We start from the raw sequence: 17,476 nt of genomic DNA on the forward strand, positions 1-17,476 counted from the left end.
TGGAACAAGCTGCCAGAGGGGTTATGGAGTCTCGTCTTCTGATATTAAAATTGTGCCTGGACACGATCCTGCTTTAGCAGAGGGTTGGACTAGATGATCTCCAGAGGTAATTTCCAAACCTAACCATTCTGCGATTCTATGTGAAGTTTATTAAAAACAAAAGATAATCTCATCCAGAGGTAATAAAATGTGCATACTGAGACAGAAAAAGTAAGTGTGCAATAGTTTTTTTTTCCTGGAAGCTATGCCTTGGATATTTTTTGTATAATCATGAGTTACCTGTCTCAGCTGAATACTGTCAAGGAGAAATTAGCATCACAGGTATGCTTAAAATGTATTCTGTCAGTGAAACCCATGCTATTTTATGAGGTATACAGTTCCTCTTTTTCAGTCATGTACCAAGCATTATAAGTTTCTCCTTGGGATCAGAAAGATAAGATATAGTCCTATGACCATCCATCACCTGAGGAATCTATACTGATTGTTTTTCCAGGTCTTAAAATTCAGTATGAAAAGAATTTGTTCTGATCTTTAGGGATGGGGTGTTTGGTTTCCATTTTAAAAACTGTGTGATGAGAAGTACTCAAAGCTTTTACATGTGAAAATATATATTTCAGTATAAAATTAATGAAGAACATTTTTGAACTATCTCTATGCAAATTACTTTCCTGTTATATTTACTGTTTATTTTTCCTTGGTTCCATAGTCTTAAAATAAATGTTACATTTTTATAGTAATCTCAAGAAAACTGAAGACAGAAAACAGAAGTTAGAGGATCTTCTGAACTCTGTTGGTCAAAAAGTATTGGAACTGAAAGACAAGTAAGTTGCGTGTGTTTATTTCAAGATATAAATAAAAAGTGTGGATGATTTTACAGTATGAATAATGAATTTTATTTAAGGAAATGTAACTTCCAGTCCTGCAAGATATTTACGTCAGAATTAGTGATGCTTAGTACTCTCAGTGGAGGTAAATACTGTAAGATTACAATTCATCTCCTTGATCAGATGAAATAAATGCTCCTTAAAAGTACCTGCTCCCACTACTGACTGTGTTGGTAACTTTATTGTAGGCATTGTAGATGTCAAAGGTAAACAGTGTGTTTATCACCTTCTGAATCACAGAGGACTTCAATGACTCCTTAGGACTTCGGAAACATTCCTATACAAAACTTCTGCTGATCACAGCTTGAAGAGAGGCAGTTCTATTTCTTTTAGGGTGGCCTACTTTTCTGACAGTTAGCTAGTTAGCTATCTTCTTTTTTCTTAGCCTTTCATCAAGTATATGACTCACAGAGGCATAAAAATAGATCTGGTAAATGTTTATACTTTCTCCAAATTCTGTTTAATCCAAGTTTTTTAGTTTGATGTTTTTAGTATGTACTTAGTATAGGAGATACTTTGCAACCTGACATATGTACATATTACTAAAAGTCATGTTTTGTAGTCTGCAAAAAAAAATGATAATTCTTGTATTCTTGTAAATCAACTATACAGTATTTTCTTAGATTAATTAAATACTATATATTAGAGTTAAATATATTAATTTATATACCATATATTATGTATTTATAAAGTCATATATCAATGTATTACTTTGAATAGGTGGATTAAATATATTAAATTATTTTAAATATTAATCAAACTAATTAGATATTGAACAGTATGAAAAAATATCTGAGCCATACTTGTTTTTGGGCATGTTCTTACTTCATATTAGTTTACAAAATAGACTACTGTGAATTGAACTGGAGTCATCCATGTGAATTATTAATATTCTTTTTTAAACATTTAATAGATAAAAGTTACCAAATAGTTACAAATGTATGGTATGGCATTAAGCCTGCTGTTGTCCTGACTAGGTGCAAAACAAAACTTTATACAATCACTAAAATTGTCAGGCTTTTTAAGTAGAAGATTTTCAGACATTATAGTCTGTATTTCAAATCCATTTTTAAATCTCACCTGTGCATCCATCTGAATTTTGTTAGCTAAAAGTCTGACAAGCCCATCTGCCAATTGAAAGCAGAAGGTATTAAAAAAAAGAACTACTGCAATTGCATTCTTTGTTAACAATAAGCAAGGCATTCATTACAAATTCAATCAATTAAACTTCCTTGAAAATAACTGTTGGTAAGTTTAGTAGTTCATGATGGCAATTACAAAGAGTATTTGTTTTACAGGTTCCAGAATAGAACAACAGAAGCAGCAAAACTTGAAGCAGAACTAAGTAAAGCTCAGAAAACATTGAAAGCTGCAGAGGCATTGATAAATCAACTCGATAGGGAGCACAAAAGATGGAGCACTCAGGTTAGTGAAAATTTTCAAAAGTACATCTTATAACTGATATTTTCAAAATACAGTTTTTGCACTGCTTGGAGAATGTTATTTACTATTTACATGCTTTTCTGCATGTCTCACACTGCACATTTTTTGATTTCTCATTAGAAAATAAAGTTTTCCTTTTTTTCTGAAACTTCCTTTTACTTCACCATATTTATAATCTTGCTACCAAATGTGTAAAAATCCCCCAGTATTTGATAGAAAACATTCAAAATTCTGTGCTGGTTTTCAGTCCCAAGAATGTAATTGTTATGATAGCTGAACATGTCAGCAGTTGGAATCTCCCACCTGAGATACAGCCAAAGGGACAGATTTTAAACAATTACAGTCTTAAAATGTATCACTTTCATGGCATTTGTGTTGTAAATGTGCATATAGGTATACCCAAAATGTTGGTTTGCTTCTGAAGTCTTCACTTAAATGCTTGAAACTTTTCTGCTGCTAAAGTAGGGAAGGTAAGCATATCTTACTTGCTCAAATGATATTTTTGAGAGAAACTGCCAAGTCTTTGGAGACACAGGCCCTTCTACAGTCTGAAACAAAAAAGAAAATCTGAAGATACATATAAGTGGAATATATCTGTCACCTCCAGAAAGCCCTAAGTAACTTTCATGGGTCAGAAGATCATAAGTCAGAAGAAATCTTCATGCAGAGATACATGATTCTGTGTCTCCACTGATACCGAGAAAAGCCTCAGCAATTAGACTAAATGCCTGCATTTTGGAGAACCAAAGTTAAAGTTAGATGAATCCTTCTTGTAGATTGTCTGCCATAGTGGAAAAATTTGGAAGGTTTTCCTCTGAAAGTAGCTTTATATAACTACCTGCTATAATAAGGATAGGATATATTTGAACCCCAGTGTTTAAATGCTTCTAAAAGTGATTCCTCACAGTTTTTCATCTTGGTACATTAAAAAATTCAGACTATCTATTAATGGTATGCTGTAGATTAAACTGGCAGATAGATTAATTAGGAACTCATCCCATAATGAAGACAGTGAAAAGGCATTATTTGTCTCCCTTTAAAGTAAGGAGGAAGCAATAAAAAGTTGCCTTTATTTTGTGTATCAGCATTTCTTTTTAATGTCAATTTTGTTAAAGTAAAAGAAAAAAGTAACAGGACTTTTACACCAATTATGGCAGTCACATATTATGTTGATACACTGTATTTTTCTTCAAAATACTGGAACATTTCAAAACAGGGTTAATTTAGTGCAGATAAATTATTTGAAGATATATGATAAATTTGTTTTATCATGTAAGTGTACAGTAAGTATAATAGTTGCATATAGCATTTATTGTCTGTATACATATTGAAAGTTATTCTTACAGCCCAGCTGTGACTAGGATCATATATTTCTTATCTTTCTTACTAGAATACCATTTTCCATTTGCTTATAAGTTGAACTGTTCATCAGATTCATGGATTTTTATCAGCTACATTGTCAGAAATATCTGTGCATTCTGTAGCCCAGAGCTGAAAGGATTTTTTCCCCTACCTCCATGTGTCTTAGCTAGGTATAGATACCTGAAATGCAAGAAGAGAAACTGTCTCAACTGTATTGCCAATGGCAGGCAAACTTAATTCTGACATTTTAGTAGCTGATGAGACGTATTAATGCAGTTTCTGTTTGCAAAACAGCTATACTTTCTGTACTTCTTTTTTTGAAGGTGTCAGAGATAACAGATGACCTGGCAACGTTGCCTAAAAGAGCTCAGTTAGCAGCTGCATTTATTACATATCTTTCTGCTGCTCCTGAGGATCAGAGGAAAAACAGCTTGGATGAATGGACCAAATCAGCCGGCCTTGAAAGTAATTTTGTGTGTGTGTTTGTCAGTGTCTGCATGCAAGTAATTAAGCTTGATTGAGGAAGTGAGAAATGCCAGTAAGTTCTAATGAACTGTTTCAATTGTCTTTGTACTCCCAAATGAGAAGAGATGTTTTCTTACTCAATAAATATCTCTAGATACCGACAGACAATTTCTTAGAATCATTCTATGAAATTATTAAGATTATAAATATTTATAAATAATTGTATCTCTATAGTCCTTGCTTAAAAAGAAAAGTTTACAAAAATGGATGTGTTCACCTTACCTGTTGTAAATTTGCCAGTGCATTCTGAATGCTTCTGCTTTTTCTGAAGTCATTTTTATCTGTTTGTTAGCAAAACTATAAAATGTTTCTATGACAGCAGCTACTTATTAATAATAAGTTCAATAAAAGCAATAAAAAATAGATTAAAGGGTAATCTACAGACTTGCAGTCTATTAATAGACAAAGTCTCTAATACAAGACAAGTTCTGTATAGACTGGTAAATACTTTTAAACTATGCAGACTGTAAGTGATGACAGAAACTTATACTTTCGTTTATCAGAGTTCGATTTACGACGGTTCCTGTGTACAGAAAGTGAGGAGTTAGTTTGGAAAAGTGAAGGTTTGCCTTCAGATGACCTTTCAATAGAAAATGCTCTTGTCATCTTGCAGGTAAATTTGCTTTTTTGTCTTGTCTTGGAAGTATTTAAATTTTTACAAATTTCAGTAACATGGCAACTTGAACTATTTAATTTGTGTTTATTATTGGCGTCACAGAGTGCACACACACAGAGAAATAAAGCAAAAGGAAAAAAAAATGTAAAAGAAAATACACGTTTTCAGTTTTACTGCCACTGTTTTATTCCATATCAGTCTATTCAGGTTTAAAGTGTAAATAGTCATTAACACCAATACAACCAGTGGAAGATTATGTCCTGTATATGTTCACTTTGGCATATAATTTCTATTACTTTTTTTCTCAGAAAAAGGAAGAGGCTATATGCAGATACCTTTCAATACCTCTATATATATGCAGATACCTTTCAATACCTCTATATATATGCATATCTATTTATCTGTCTATCTACCTACCTACCTAATAATCCTTGAGAAAAGGAAAAAATTCAGTTTTATCATACATATAGATATATAATTTCTATATATATGATAAACATAATATAACATATTATTATATATGTAATATTCTAGTCATTTATTAGGTCTACTAACAAGTAAATATTTAATGGCATGAGGCGAATCTGCATTTACTACAGGTGATTTGCTTAGATTATTTATGATTCAAATTAGTTAACGATTTGTCTTCAGTTTGAATTTATCTTGCTTTATCATCCTTTTAGTAGATATGTATATTCTTTTCTCAGTTTGATTAAAAAGCCTTTCAATAAACATTGTCTTGTACAATTAAAGCTACTTATATGCTACAATAGATTGAGCTCTTAAAAACCTCACTGTGTGTAAAGAGCTTTTTGAAGCACTCAATCAGGTCAAATAATTTTCCTTGTGTATATCCTTATAAAGCTGAAATTGGACATGGTATTTTACCAGTGTGATCTACATTACAGTTCTCAGCCTTTTGTTCTGATCATCTTCTGATGCTTTAATACTCATCATCTTCCCCTGTCTTTCAGTTTGAGATGTGTGTAGCTACTCAGTTTGGAATACTGGAACTCCATTTAAAAAAAGCCCCAAACTTGGAAATGTTTTTCTATCAGACTGAACCAGAGAATTGTTGAAAATGCATGTTTAAACCTTCAGAAAGATTGCTGACACAAAACTGGGGGACATAGGTGATGCACCAAGATGATCTGCTGGCTGGAGCATGTCTGCTATGAAGATAGGCTGAGAGAGCTGGGGTTGTACAGCCTGGAGAAAAGAAGGCTCTGGGGACACTTCACTGCAGCCTTTCAATACTTAAAGAGGACATACAGAAAAGAGGGAGAACAAGTCTTTACATGGGCAGATAATAAGAGGAGAAGGAAGAATAGTTATAAACTAAATGAGGAGAGATTTAGATTAGATGTTAGGAAAAAAATCTTTATATAGAGTGTAGTGAGGCAGTGGCACAGGTTGTCCAGAGAAGCTGTGGATTCCCCTTCCCTGAAAGTGCTCAAAGTCAGGTTGTATTGGGACCATGGGCAACCTGATCTAGTGAGAAGCATCCCTGCCCTTGGCAGGGGTGTTGGAACTAAATGATATTTAAGGGACTTTCCTATCCAAGCCATTCTATGACTGAGTCTCTGATACACAAGAGGGTAAAGTTGAAGCCCAGAGGGTCCTTGATAGACTGGAGAAATGGGCTGACAGGAACCTTCATGAAGTTCAGGAATGGGAATTACACAGTCCTGGGTAGTAACAACCCCATGTACCAGCATGTGCTGAGGACCAAGCAGTTACAAAGCAGATTTGCAGAAAAGGAGCTGGTGGTCCTGGCAGACACCAGTTCATGAGTTCATGAGACAGTTATGGGCCCTTGCCAAAGAGAAAGCCAATGGTATCCTGGACAGCTTTAGGCAAAGTATTGGCAGCAGGTCAAGGGAGGTGCTCCCTCCCCTTCTCTCAGCACTGGTGAAGCCACACCTGGAATCCTGGGTCCAGTTGTGTGATCCGCAGCACCACAGAGACGTGGATGTACTGGACAGAGTTGAGTGTAGCTTTGTGCCTGCAAAATACTTGTATTCATGATTCTTTCTAAAATGCATTGAAGTCCAAACCCAGAAGTATTGTACCTTTGCCCACCAGAGTAAAAAAAAGACTAATTAATAACTCTTCTAAGTTTAAAAACATTTGTGAATAACAAAAGCTGTAGATTATACTCATTGAATAGAGACTCCTGTTTTTAAGAGAAGGTGAAGAACTGACTTATTTCAGCAGAACAAACATCTGAGAATTTTGGATTTGTGTACTCTCCATTTTTGTTTTAAAGAGAGATAAAATGAAAGACATAAATTTCCTAGTCTGTTATTGTTTCTCTAAACACTTTGTTATTTAAAAAAGATTTTAAATTACATATTCCATTAGTTTGGGGAAAATAAAAAAAAGGATTCCAATTTTATTCTTAAAATAGATTTTAGTAAATATATTTTTATTTTTTTCCTTAGAGTAAAGTTTGCCCATTTCTGATAGACCCTTCTTTCCGGGCTACTGAATGGTTGAAGACACATTTGAAGGAATCACGTTTGGAAGTTATTAACCAACAGGTGCAGTATTTACTCTTGGGCTTTTCTGTTTGAACTTTCTCTATTCCAGATTTTACAGAGTACTTTTTAGAAGTTTGTGATAGAAATCACCAAAAATTAGTTTATATTCTGTGAAACATACAATTCTCCACAGAGTTTTAGGTTATTTAAAATTGGAGGCTCAGCATCTGGTATTATTTCTACAAGTTTGTCTCTTTGTGCTACTATGTCCGAGAATGTCGTATTCCCTGCTAAGAGGAAGATAGACGAGATTTTCAAATCGAGAGGTCTTTTGTATACTTGGTTGCAATTCGTTGGATTTCAGGAGTATATATACACTTAATTCCCTATGATTGTTGTGTTGTATTATCTACGTTGGAAAGAGTAAATTTGATTTCAGTTTGAGATTAGGGTACCTTAAATTCACTGTGTACCTGTAATTGTTTACCTGAGTAGTGAGGTGCGGCTCAGTTGCACACGCACAGGCAGGCATCTGGTGCCATTCAGAAGTCCCTTATTGAACCCCATCTGGCCTCAAAATATTGCTTCAACAGCTTGTAGGTCTTCCACAGATCCCTGCTGGCTCTGTGGAACCCTTGTAGATACTCTCTGATGATAGTAGACAACATAGCTTTGGGTAATTGATAGTTTGTCCTGCTAGATGATCAGTCTGATTACCTTTTAGCCTCTGTTGCCTATATTGTCCAGGACCTCTGTTGACTGATGGGATCATAAGCACCACATGCATGTTTAAACACCTGTGTGCAACAAAAGACTGCCTGTAGACCTCTTAATAACGTGAATCCTGTGCTTAGTTCAGTTTTGAGACATAGCTACGTATTAAAATTTGAGATAAGAGACCTGGCCAGGACTTCCAGGTGCACCTGGCAGCCATGATAGTGAACCTGCTCTCTTCTGTTGCAGCATTTGAAAATCTAGGCATTTTAAATAGGTTTTCTTGATCAACAGATCAAGTTTATTTAAACTAAACATTTAAAGCTAAACCCTGAAATACCATATGCATCTAATAGGATTTTTATCTATATTACTGATTTTTAAATTTGGATTATTTGGTGTAATGCCTTCCTACTCATTCTGAAGTATTTGCATTTTTCAAAAAAGAATGAATCACAGGAATGTGTTTCTATTTATCCAGGACACCAACTTCCTAACTGCTCTTGAGCTGGCAGTGAGATTTGGGAAGACACTTATTATACAGGAAATGGATGGAGTGGAACCTGTACTTTACCCATTACTAAGAAAAGATCTTATTGCTCAAGGTAAATAACCAAGATCTTTACAAATGCTTGCTCAAAACTTTTGTAGTTTAGATCTATTTATATAAAACTTGACTTTTCTGAAAACATTAATGCTGTGTAGTTTTTTAGCTCTGTAGTATTAACCCACTACTAACACTTCAGTGTGTGAAATATGTTGGAGATATCCTTATTTAGTAAGTGGAAAAATATTAGAAAGTATTAAATTGAAAGTTATTTAAAAGTAAATTAAAAGTATTAAACTGAAGTTACAAAAATGTGTTTTTGTAGACTCTTAAAAATTTAAATTTTAAGTTGATTTCCAGTGATGATTTCAAACACATAGTTTTAATTGGAAACTTGGGACTTAAATAAACCTGAAGTTGCACAAATGCAGTTAGAAATCAAAGGTTTAGAATGTTGGTCTTCTTGCTTCTTTTGGATTTCTCCAAAGTAAAGAAGACACAAAGGTCTGATCCTGATGTGCTCTTGGAATGGGTAGGGTCATAGAGATCAGCAAAATGGTGGAATTTCGTGAAAGGAGTCCCTTAACCAATGCAAGAAAGATAAAAATCACAATGTTTAGGTTTTACAATATAATATCTCTGTTTTGGACAGATAATATGTTCTACCTAACCATTTGTATGACTGCTTTGGACTTAGCTGCTTTAAAGAATTTTTTTTTAATATGAAAAATTGTGATAAAAATTATAAAATTTTTTAGCAAAAATAAATCATAATTATGCAAGTATCTCAGCATAAATTTTGTTGAATTATGTTAAATATTTTGAAATTATATCAAGAGAACTTGGTGAATTAGAAAGTATAGCAATGTGTGTTTTAAGTACTTTCTAAATTACAGTAACTAAAATAGAATTGCATTATCCTTTGTAATGGTATTTCTGCCTCAAGTGGTCATTCCTCAGCATGTACCATGTAATTTACTGTATGAACTTTGGGTACTAGAAATAGTTCAAGACTTTTTTTGCTGTCATTTCATCTACTATTGAGATCTAATGATGTGTGAGGTAGCAGTAATTCTTCAAATGTAAGTACCTGCTAAAAATAAATGCAAATACCATAGGATTAATATATACATTTATCACCAATATAAGAAAGATCTGTTTAGGGAAAAGAAAGTGTTATTTAAATCAGTCTTCCATTACAGATGCACTTGCTTGTTTATTTTCATTGACAGAATGGAACCAAAGTAGTGATTTCAGGGATCTGTGGAGGGTTAGGTAACTGTAACAATTTTTTTTGTCCCTCTAGCTTCTGCCGAATTTTGGAGAGCTAATGAGATACAGTATGAAAGATGACTGTGTCTGCAGAACTGTGGAGAGAGCAGATTAAATGCAAATATACTAGTTTGTTCAGGAAAATTGCTTATAACACTCAGACATCCTCTTTTGCTTTTTAATGAGCTACGTTAATGCCAGGTCTGTGCAGGTCCGAACTAAAGAGCTGTTGTTGGAGAAGGAAAAATGGATCATTATTTGAATCTTTTCCATTACTTTATAAGCAAGCATGCGCTCCTTCTTTTTGTCAAAATGTGGGTGTGGGGACCTGTCTGCATTATTTTGGTTGTGATGACTGTACATCTCTTCATTACTTAGAATGAAATATTAGGAAAAATGTGAACATATATACTGCAGTAAATTCGCTTTTGTACAGCTTCCATTTTCTGTTTGACGTTTTTACAACATAGTCTTAAAATTTATTCTGATCTTTGGCATAGAAGCAAAATTGGTATGGGATTTTCATCTCTACCAGTGTTTTAGCAAGAGATAAATGTTTCTGATCTGCACTCAGGTGCTAAAAATAGAGAAGCACCTAAGTATGCCATCTTGGAAAGTTTTCTGGAACGGAAATTTGCACTTTTCAACTTATAATTCTGCTCTTATGTGTTTTTCAGTATCAGGAGGCAAAATCTTACTCTAATCATGTCATTGTCTGAGTCTATTCTTTTCTAATCCTGCTGGAATGGAAACCTGTTATGGAAGAGGGGCAGAGGGGGCTGTAGTTTTATTCTGTAACAGTTTTATTCTGTAACAGGCATATTGAGGACTATTAGGAGTATAAACAGACTGAAACCATGACATCAGTTTTTTAATAAATCACTTGTTTCTTTCATAATATGATTAAGTTAAATATATTTATAATAATACACATCAATGTGATATTTATTTATGGAATATTTTTCTTTCATTCTGCTGTCTAGATATTCCATCATTTTTAGTTTCATTGACTTGCTCTATAACAGTTATCATAGGAAATAGTATCCTAATAGAATTAAGATTATACAGCAACATCAGCCTTCTACAAATAAATACAACAGATCCAGAGATGAAATCTAATGGGTTTGGGTGAGGAAATATTGAGCCATCTCAGATAGCCACTATATAATTATGGCTAGTATAGAGTGGTAGACCAATGTTTAAAGGTAAAGGAATATGTTTAAATTATGGCAAAATTCTTTCACATAGGTGGGATTCTTGAGGTCATCTTCTGTAGTGTTTTGTCTCCTATTCATGGTCTGAAGATTTCAAAAAGTTGTTAGCATTACTTTTACTTCAAATGCATTTTTGTCCTTGATGCTTTGTGTTCTGGATAAGGATAATTAAACTATTCAGGTGTATTAAATATTCTTACTATGTAATTTCCTAGATCATTGCTATGTTGTTAATTTTTTGTCTCTTAACAATACAGGTTAGGATGTGTTCTTTAAATTTTTTGAATTTGTATTTTTTTCCAATCAATTTATAAATACATATTGTAAAATATATTTAGATCCATTGATCATAAAGTATTACACAACTACCACTGTTTTCAGATAATTATAGAATGTTCCAATCAGAGTGAGTATAACATCTGCTTGTTGTTTACAGGACCCCGTTATGCCATACAAATAGGTGAAAAACTGATAGATTATAATGAAGAGTTCCGTCTTTTTCTGTCAACAAGGAACCCAAATCCCTTCATTCCACCTGATGCTTCTTCTATTGTTACAGAAGTAAACTTTACCACAACAGCAAGTGGCTTAAGAGGACAGGTAGGCATTTAGAATAAAACCAGTGTATGTATAGTGAACATGCATAGCTGCATCCAGCACCAGGAATAAGCCCTATGGTGCAGTTTGCATTAATGGTTATGGATGTATTTTCAAGCTCACAAATATAAATAGTAAAATTTTTATGCACTTTGGAACCAAGGAGTGAGTCCAGTAGAGAAAATGAAAATGTTGTCATTGACTTCAGTTCCAACAGATTAATTGCTAAGCCTTTGCTTTCTGTTCAAGATGCATTTATGGTACCATGGAACCATTTCTGTTATAGTTCTCCAGTGTCCTACTTAGAGAATTATGCTGGTATCATCAAGGTACTTCGTGTACAGAAAAAAATGTAGTGAAACCAAAATACTGTGTATTTTATTTCCTTTAAAATGCTAGTAGCTGTTGAGGTTTTCTCTATAAAGTCTAGGAATCAAAGTGTAACATACAAATGGAAGAAAGAAAAAAAAGAAGATAAATCAATTAAGGGAAGAAAATCCCCTCCTTATTTGGTATGAAAGAAGTTTTTCTACACCAACAAGAGGCTTAGAATGGGATGTAGATAAGATGTTGATAAGTAAGATATAATTCAAATGTGATATAATTCAAATAGATAACCATATGGATTTTCTTCTTCTTCTGGAGGTATGGAATTAGCATCATACAATGAAAACTGACCCCTCTTGAAGTGGAAATGCAGAAAAAAAAACAACATAATTTTTGTTTTCTCTCTGTTTTTAGCTTTTGGCTTTAACAATTCAGCATGAAAAGCCTGATTTGGAAGAGCAGAAGACAAAGCTGTTGCAACAGGAAGAAGATAAGAAGATACAGTTAGCTAAACTTGAGGATTCTCTTTTGGAGGTAAAACCAATTTACCTCTTTAATATCTGTTATACCAATAAGATGATAATCACATTATTGTGTGTTTGAATGAAGATGCTGGAAATGTTGGAGTAATGAGCCATCAGGATTTTTGATTAGAAAAAATAAGGGCATTATTTGCCTGGACCTGATGGAAGAGTGGAGTAGATAAGAAAGTACATCTGTTATGAAACTGTTAACACACCAAGAAGAGAAAACTTTATTAAAAATATACTATTTCATTTTGAAATTATGAGTTTAAAAAAAAGCTACACTTTTACGCTTGGGAATCATGTCAAATGACTCTTTCTCAAGTTGAGAAATGATCCTATGTTGTGAAAAAAATGAAAAAAATCCCACTACAAAATGGAAAGATTGCTGAGAGAGACATTTAAAATTTTAAACCTCTACAATTGTTTCCTGTTAGCAATGAGCTGTAATATTCTTTACAGTTAACATTCCCTGTCTTGCATTTAAAATTAATGTTCTCAATTTTCAGTTCATCTTTTTATTTTATTTAAAGTACTTATGCTCAGAAACAGCTATTCACCTTTATAATAAAAAAGTAGCTTCCAAGGAAGGACTGTTTTATTTTTTGTTTGTGTCTACCCATGGATTTCACATAAATTGTACTTCATGCTTGTAAGAATGGATCCTCGAATCCTGTCTTTCTGAAAGGTCAGAGGTGCAGGGAGATTGACCTGGTGCCCTAAACCCCTTGGTCTGTAGCTAAGTCACAGAACTTCGCAGTATTGAATGCAATGGATTAGCATGAAATAATAGTTTTGGCAGATTACACTGGCCATTTATTACACTGGCCCACAAGAGAGCTGGAGAGGGGCTTATTACAAGGATATGCAGCGACAGGACAAGGGAGGAATGGCTTTTAAGGAGGGTAGGTTTAGATTAGATATTACAAGGAAATTCTCTGCTGGGAGGGTGGTAAGGCACCTGTTCCTCTGGGAACCTCTGGGAACAGATTCCCCAGAGAACTTGGAGATGCCTCATCCCTGGAAGTCTTCAAGGCCAGTTTGGATAGAGCTTTGAGGAACCTTATGTAGTGAGTGGCATCCCTGCCCATGGCAGGGGGGTTGGAACTAGATGGTCCCATCCAACCCAAACCATTCTATGATTCTCTTCTATGATTCTATGATTAATAGCTCAGTTTTAGAATTTTGTACATAATTATTTTATGTGATTTGAATTTCCACATTTACTATCCCTATTGAACTCCCTATTAATTCTCAAATACTATGGTCAGCCTTTTCTTAAAACTCTGATGGGGCAGATTTCTTTTACAGGAAGAGGGAAACTTGCTCTCTAATAAAATTCCATATCCAGATTTGACCATTTTAACACCTTATTGTCTACCAGAAACTAAGGGTTCAGAGATACAACAAAACAAATGTCACTTTAGAACATACTTTTTATGGGATCTTGGAACTCAAAAATCTTCTTCATTTTTCTGATCTGAATTATCAAGTACAAAACTTAAAGACGTTGATGCCTAAGATATCTGCAACAAAAAGCATCTGAGTAGTAACAACAAGGTTGATTTCAATTTTGGAATTCTTGTTAGCAAGTTATCCTGAAATCAGAATACTCTTTGACCCGGAAGAACGAAACCGAAGGCTCAGTGGAAACTGGCAGGTGCTACCTGGACTTCCTCAACAAAGAAGTCAATGTTGGATGAGATCTAGCTAAATTTAAGTTAATCTTAAAGCAACATTGCCATTCTATCTGAAGTACTGTACTGGTTTCCTTCTAAATGCCTCAGAGTAAAGACATGGGTGCTGTCTCATAGCACACAGTATGATTGCTCATGGATGAACAGGACTATCTGAAAAAGCAGGTGATCTTGTCCCAAACTTGTTTCAGGTAGAGAAGTGCATTCTACTACTCTAACTGGTGAATCTATGCCTCCAAATATTCTAAAATTATGTCCTACAGGTGGTTGCTCAGAACTGATTTGACTGACAAGCAGCCATTTATTTATTCAAAATAAATATTGTGATGTGTATTTACTGAAGGTTAGTAAAAAACCTTAGATATAGGTGAACTATTCAAGTTGTTCCTACTTCTTAGAAGTGAAATTAATTGTTTAATTGCTTAATTAAATGAGGAGAACTCAGGAAAAATGTGAGACAATCTCAAGGATTTTAAAGTGATCTTTGATTATGAAACTTAAATTGTTGTAATGTGAATATTAATCTCAGTTGGAGATGAGAGTTCTATGAGAACTGGAATCCTTTTGAAAGAAAATGAATTTATGGATGACTGAGTACAGGAAGTTTTAACAAGTAGCCAACTTCAGGTTAAATGGGAAGTTAAACACAAGAAAGAAATACCCTAATCTGTATTTAACATGGGAATTCTAGTGCCTAAGACTCTGATCATAGAAATAATTCTCAAAATCCTGCTGATAACCTATGTTTCAGAATATGGCAGTCTGGATTTTTGGAGTATTTTCTTGAGCTGCATTTTCCATACTTTAAAAAATGTCTCAGTTTTTGGAGTAACCACCAGTTTTCTAGAACTCTTCAGATGTATTCAATGATTCAGAAATGCGTACAGATCAGAAAGATAGCTTCCAAAATGGTAACTTCACAGGATTTTTTTTTTTAATGTAACATAGATTATTTTCTTTTTCCAGACACTTGCCACATCACAAGGCAATATACTAGAAAATAAGGATCTGATTGAATCTTTGAATCAAACTAAAGCAAGCAGTGCACTCATTCAAGAATCACTGGCTGAATCTTTCAGACTTCAGAGTTTCCTTGATAAGGTAGAAGAATATTTTAATCTTTAAAATACTGCTTTTCTCCTGCTAAAATTTTTTATCTAGAGAAGATACATACATCCACAGAGATAAAAGATGAGTAACATTATATTAATACTTTTTGGGTAAATGATATTTTAGATATTCAAGTACATGCAGTATTTTCAGCAATTAAAATACTTTATTTTCTTATGCTGTGTAGTTACACAATTTAAAGTCTGCCACTTTTAATTAAAGGAATTTGGGCAAGTAACGAGTTTTGACTTTATTTTTGCCATCCACTGTTGCAAACATTATAGTTCATATGGGTGTTTTTGCTTAATATGCTCCTTGCTATTGGAAGAGTTTAGATCATTGCTGATGCTATTCATCTGACATCCTGTTTTTATGACAGATTGCAGAGTTTTCTTCTGTGTTCTATTTGTTTAGTTTAACATTTCCCATTGAATTTTGGGATCTGTTCTGTGGTGGGAAAACACCTTAGTGCCCTAGGGATTAATTTCCAACGTGTTCTTCATAATTTAAAGGATTTTTGATAAAATTTTTTTCTTCCAATTTTGAAATCTCAATATAGTGTTGAAGTCTGGAGTGCTGATCCCTCAATTTGAAGGCTTGGAAAGGGTTCGGTTTTCTAAATCAGTGGGAGTCATAGGAATGTTTTCTCGGTGGGCTGAGTAAATGTTTATGCAATAATCAGTAGGTGGCAGTAATGCACCTGGCTTTTTTATGTGTGTGTTGTTTTTCTCCACAGGAGAGGGATGCCTATCTCCCTTTGGCTGAGAGTGCTAGCAAGATGTACTTCATTATCTCTGACTTATCCAAAATTAATAATATGTACCGCTTTAGTTTGGCGGCGTTCCTGCGGCTTTTCCAAAGGGCTCTGCAAAACAAGCAGGTATTTGCTTTTCTCCTGAAGCTGCTAATGATGCAGAAGAGTCCATCTGCTTTGATCCTTAGAATTTATGAGTCACTCTGGACATTTTTAAAAAAAGCTTAGAATAACTGATGATGAAGTGTATATTAAGTAGCGATGCGGACCTGTTGTGCTTTAGACGTTCAGCATAGAAGCATGTGGACTTCTAAATTATGTTGTATATAAATCACAGAATTTCTTTACCACCTGAAAGCAAAGTAACTCTTTGTGATTTCAGGTTTGTTCTTTGTCTATGGTGAATTGGGAAAACAAAGGCTGATTATAACTTTACTAAAGGCTTTATTTAAATAAATTAATTATTAAAATGCTAATAAAGCTAATCTTATCAACAAGGGGTAGCATAAGAAAATACCTGTATTTCTACATGGTTCATTTACCCGAAGGAAGGTCATAACTTTACTTTCTAACAGTTTGTAAGCATGCCTGCAGCCTGTCCTATTTAAAATGTAATTTTTAGTCTTCCGTATTCTTAGGCCAGTATATTATTATTGAAGCAAATAATGGATTTATCCCTTGTCACCTCACTCTTTAGATCTAAGTACCCACACTGAGTAATAGTGCATTTTCTTTTTATTAAGCATGTCCAAAATTCTTCATATTTTTCTTTGTTTTTACTTAGAAAGTCATTCACCAGCCTTTCATTGTGTTTCCTCTGTATTCCCCTTTATTCTGGCATTTGTGATTACAGCTTTCCTTCAGCTCCAGTCATTACTAGGAACACTGTTCTGACTGTGTGAACTGGCCTTCTTTGAAGTTCTTTTCACAGAAAGATGTGACTTCACTTCTTTTCCACAACATGATGTCTTGACTTCTTGTTCTTACTTTCACACTCCTTCATAATTTTTTTTTCTTCCTGCCTATTAATGTTAGCTATTTAAAGCTCAGCTTCTGGTTTTGCCTTTGTTGCTTGCTTTCTTTTTTCCTTCTCCTCTATTCGGTTCTTCATGCCAAGTGGTCTGTTAGACATGAGAAATGCATTAGGCAAATTGGTTACCCAACTGCCCTTCTTAAACTCATCTCTTCAAATTCCAGCATGGTAGAAAGGAAGTCATACTACCTGTAACACACTTCCTACCCCTTGGTCCCTTTCTTCTTTTGTCCTGTCAATTTTTTTTCCTGTTAGAATTAGTCTTTCAATCTATGAGCTTTGAAGGACAGTGTATACTTACTGTTTTCTACAGTGTTCATTTCAGTAGGGCCAAATATCATGGTTTGACGCTGGTGTGCAATGCCAGCGCCCCC

At 34.2% G+C, this 17,476-nt stretch overlaps 1 protein-coding gene across 1 annotated transcript in view; it reads left to right on the forward strand.

Annotated features, from left to right (window-relative positions):
* Positions 1-17,476, forward strand: part of DYNC2H1 (dynein cytoplasmic 2 heavy chain 1) — a 147,629-nt gene that overhangs the window by 51,333 nt on the left and 78,820 nt on the right. Inside the window, exons 60-69 of the mRNA XM_054002204.1 lie at positions 735-821; positions 2,183-2,309; positions 4,013-4,154; positions 4,718-4,827; positions 7,275-7,373; positions 8,509-8,632; positions 11,497-11,660; positions 12,399-12,518; positions 15,172-15,306; positions 16,052-16,195. Of these exons, the coding sequence (XP_053858179.1) occupies positions 735-821; positions 2,183-2,309; positions 4,013-4,154; positions 4,718-4,827; positions 7,275-7,373; positions 8,509-8,632; positions 11,497-11,660; positions 12,399-12,518; positions 15,172-15,306; positions 16,052-16,195 (1,252 nt within the window). The remainder of the gene's footprint in view (positions 1-734; positions 822-2,182; positions 2,310-4,012; positions 4,155-4,717; positions 4,828-7,274; positions 7,374-8,508; positions 8,633-11,496; positions 11,661-12,398; positions 12,519-15,171; positions 15,307-16,051; positions 16,196-17,476) is intronic.

Source organism: Vidua macroura, chromosome 2 (assembly GCF_024509145.1).
Source record: "Vidua macroura isolate BioBank_ID:100142 chromosome 2, ASM2450914v1, whole genome shotgun sequence".
In the NCBI taxonomy this organism is placed as follows: Eukaryota; Metazoa; Chordata; class Aves; order Passeriformes; family Viduidae; genus Vidua; species Vidua macroura.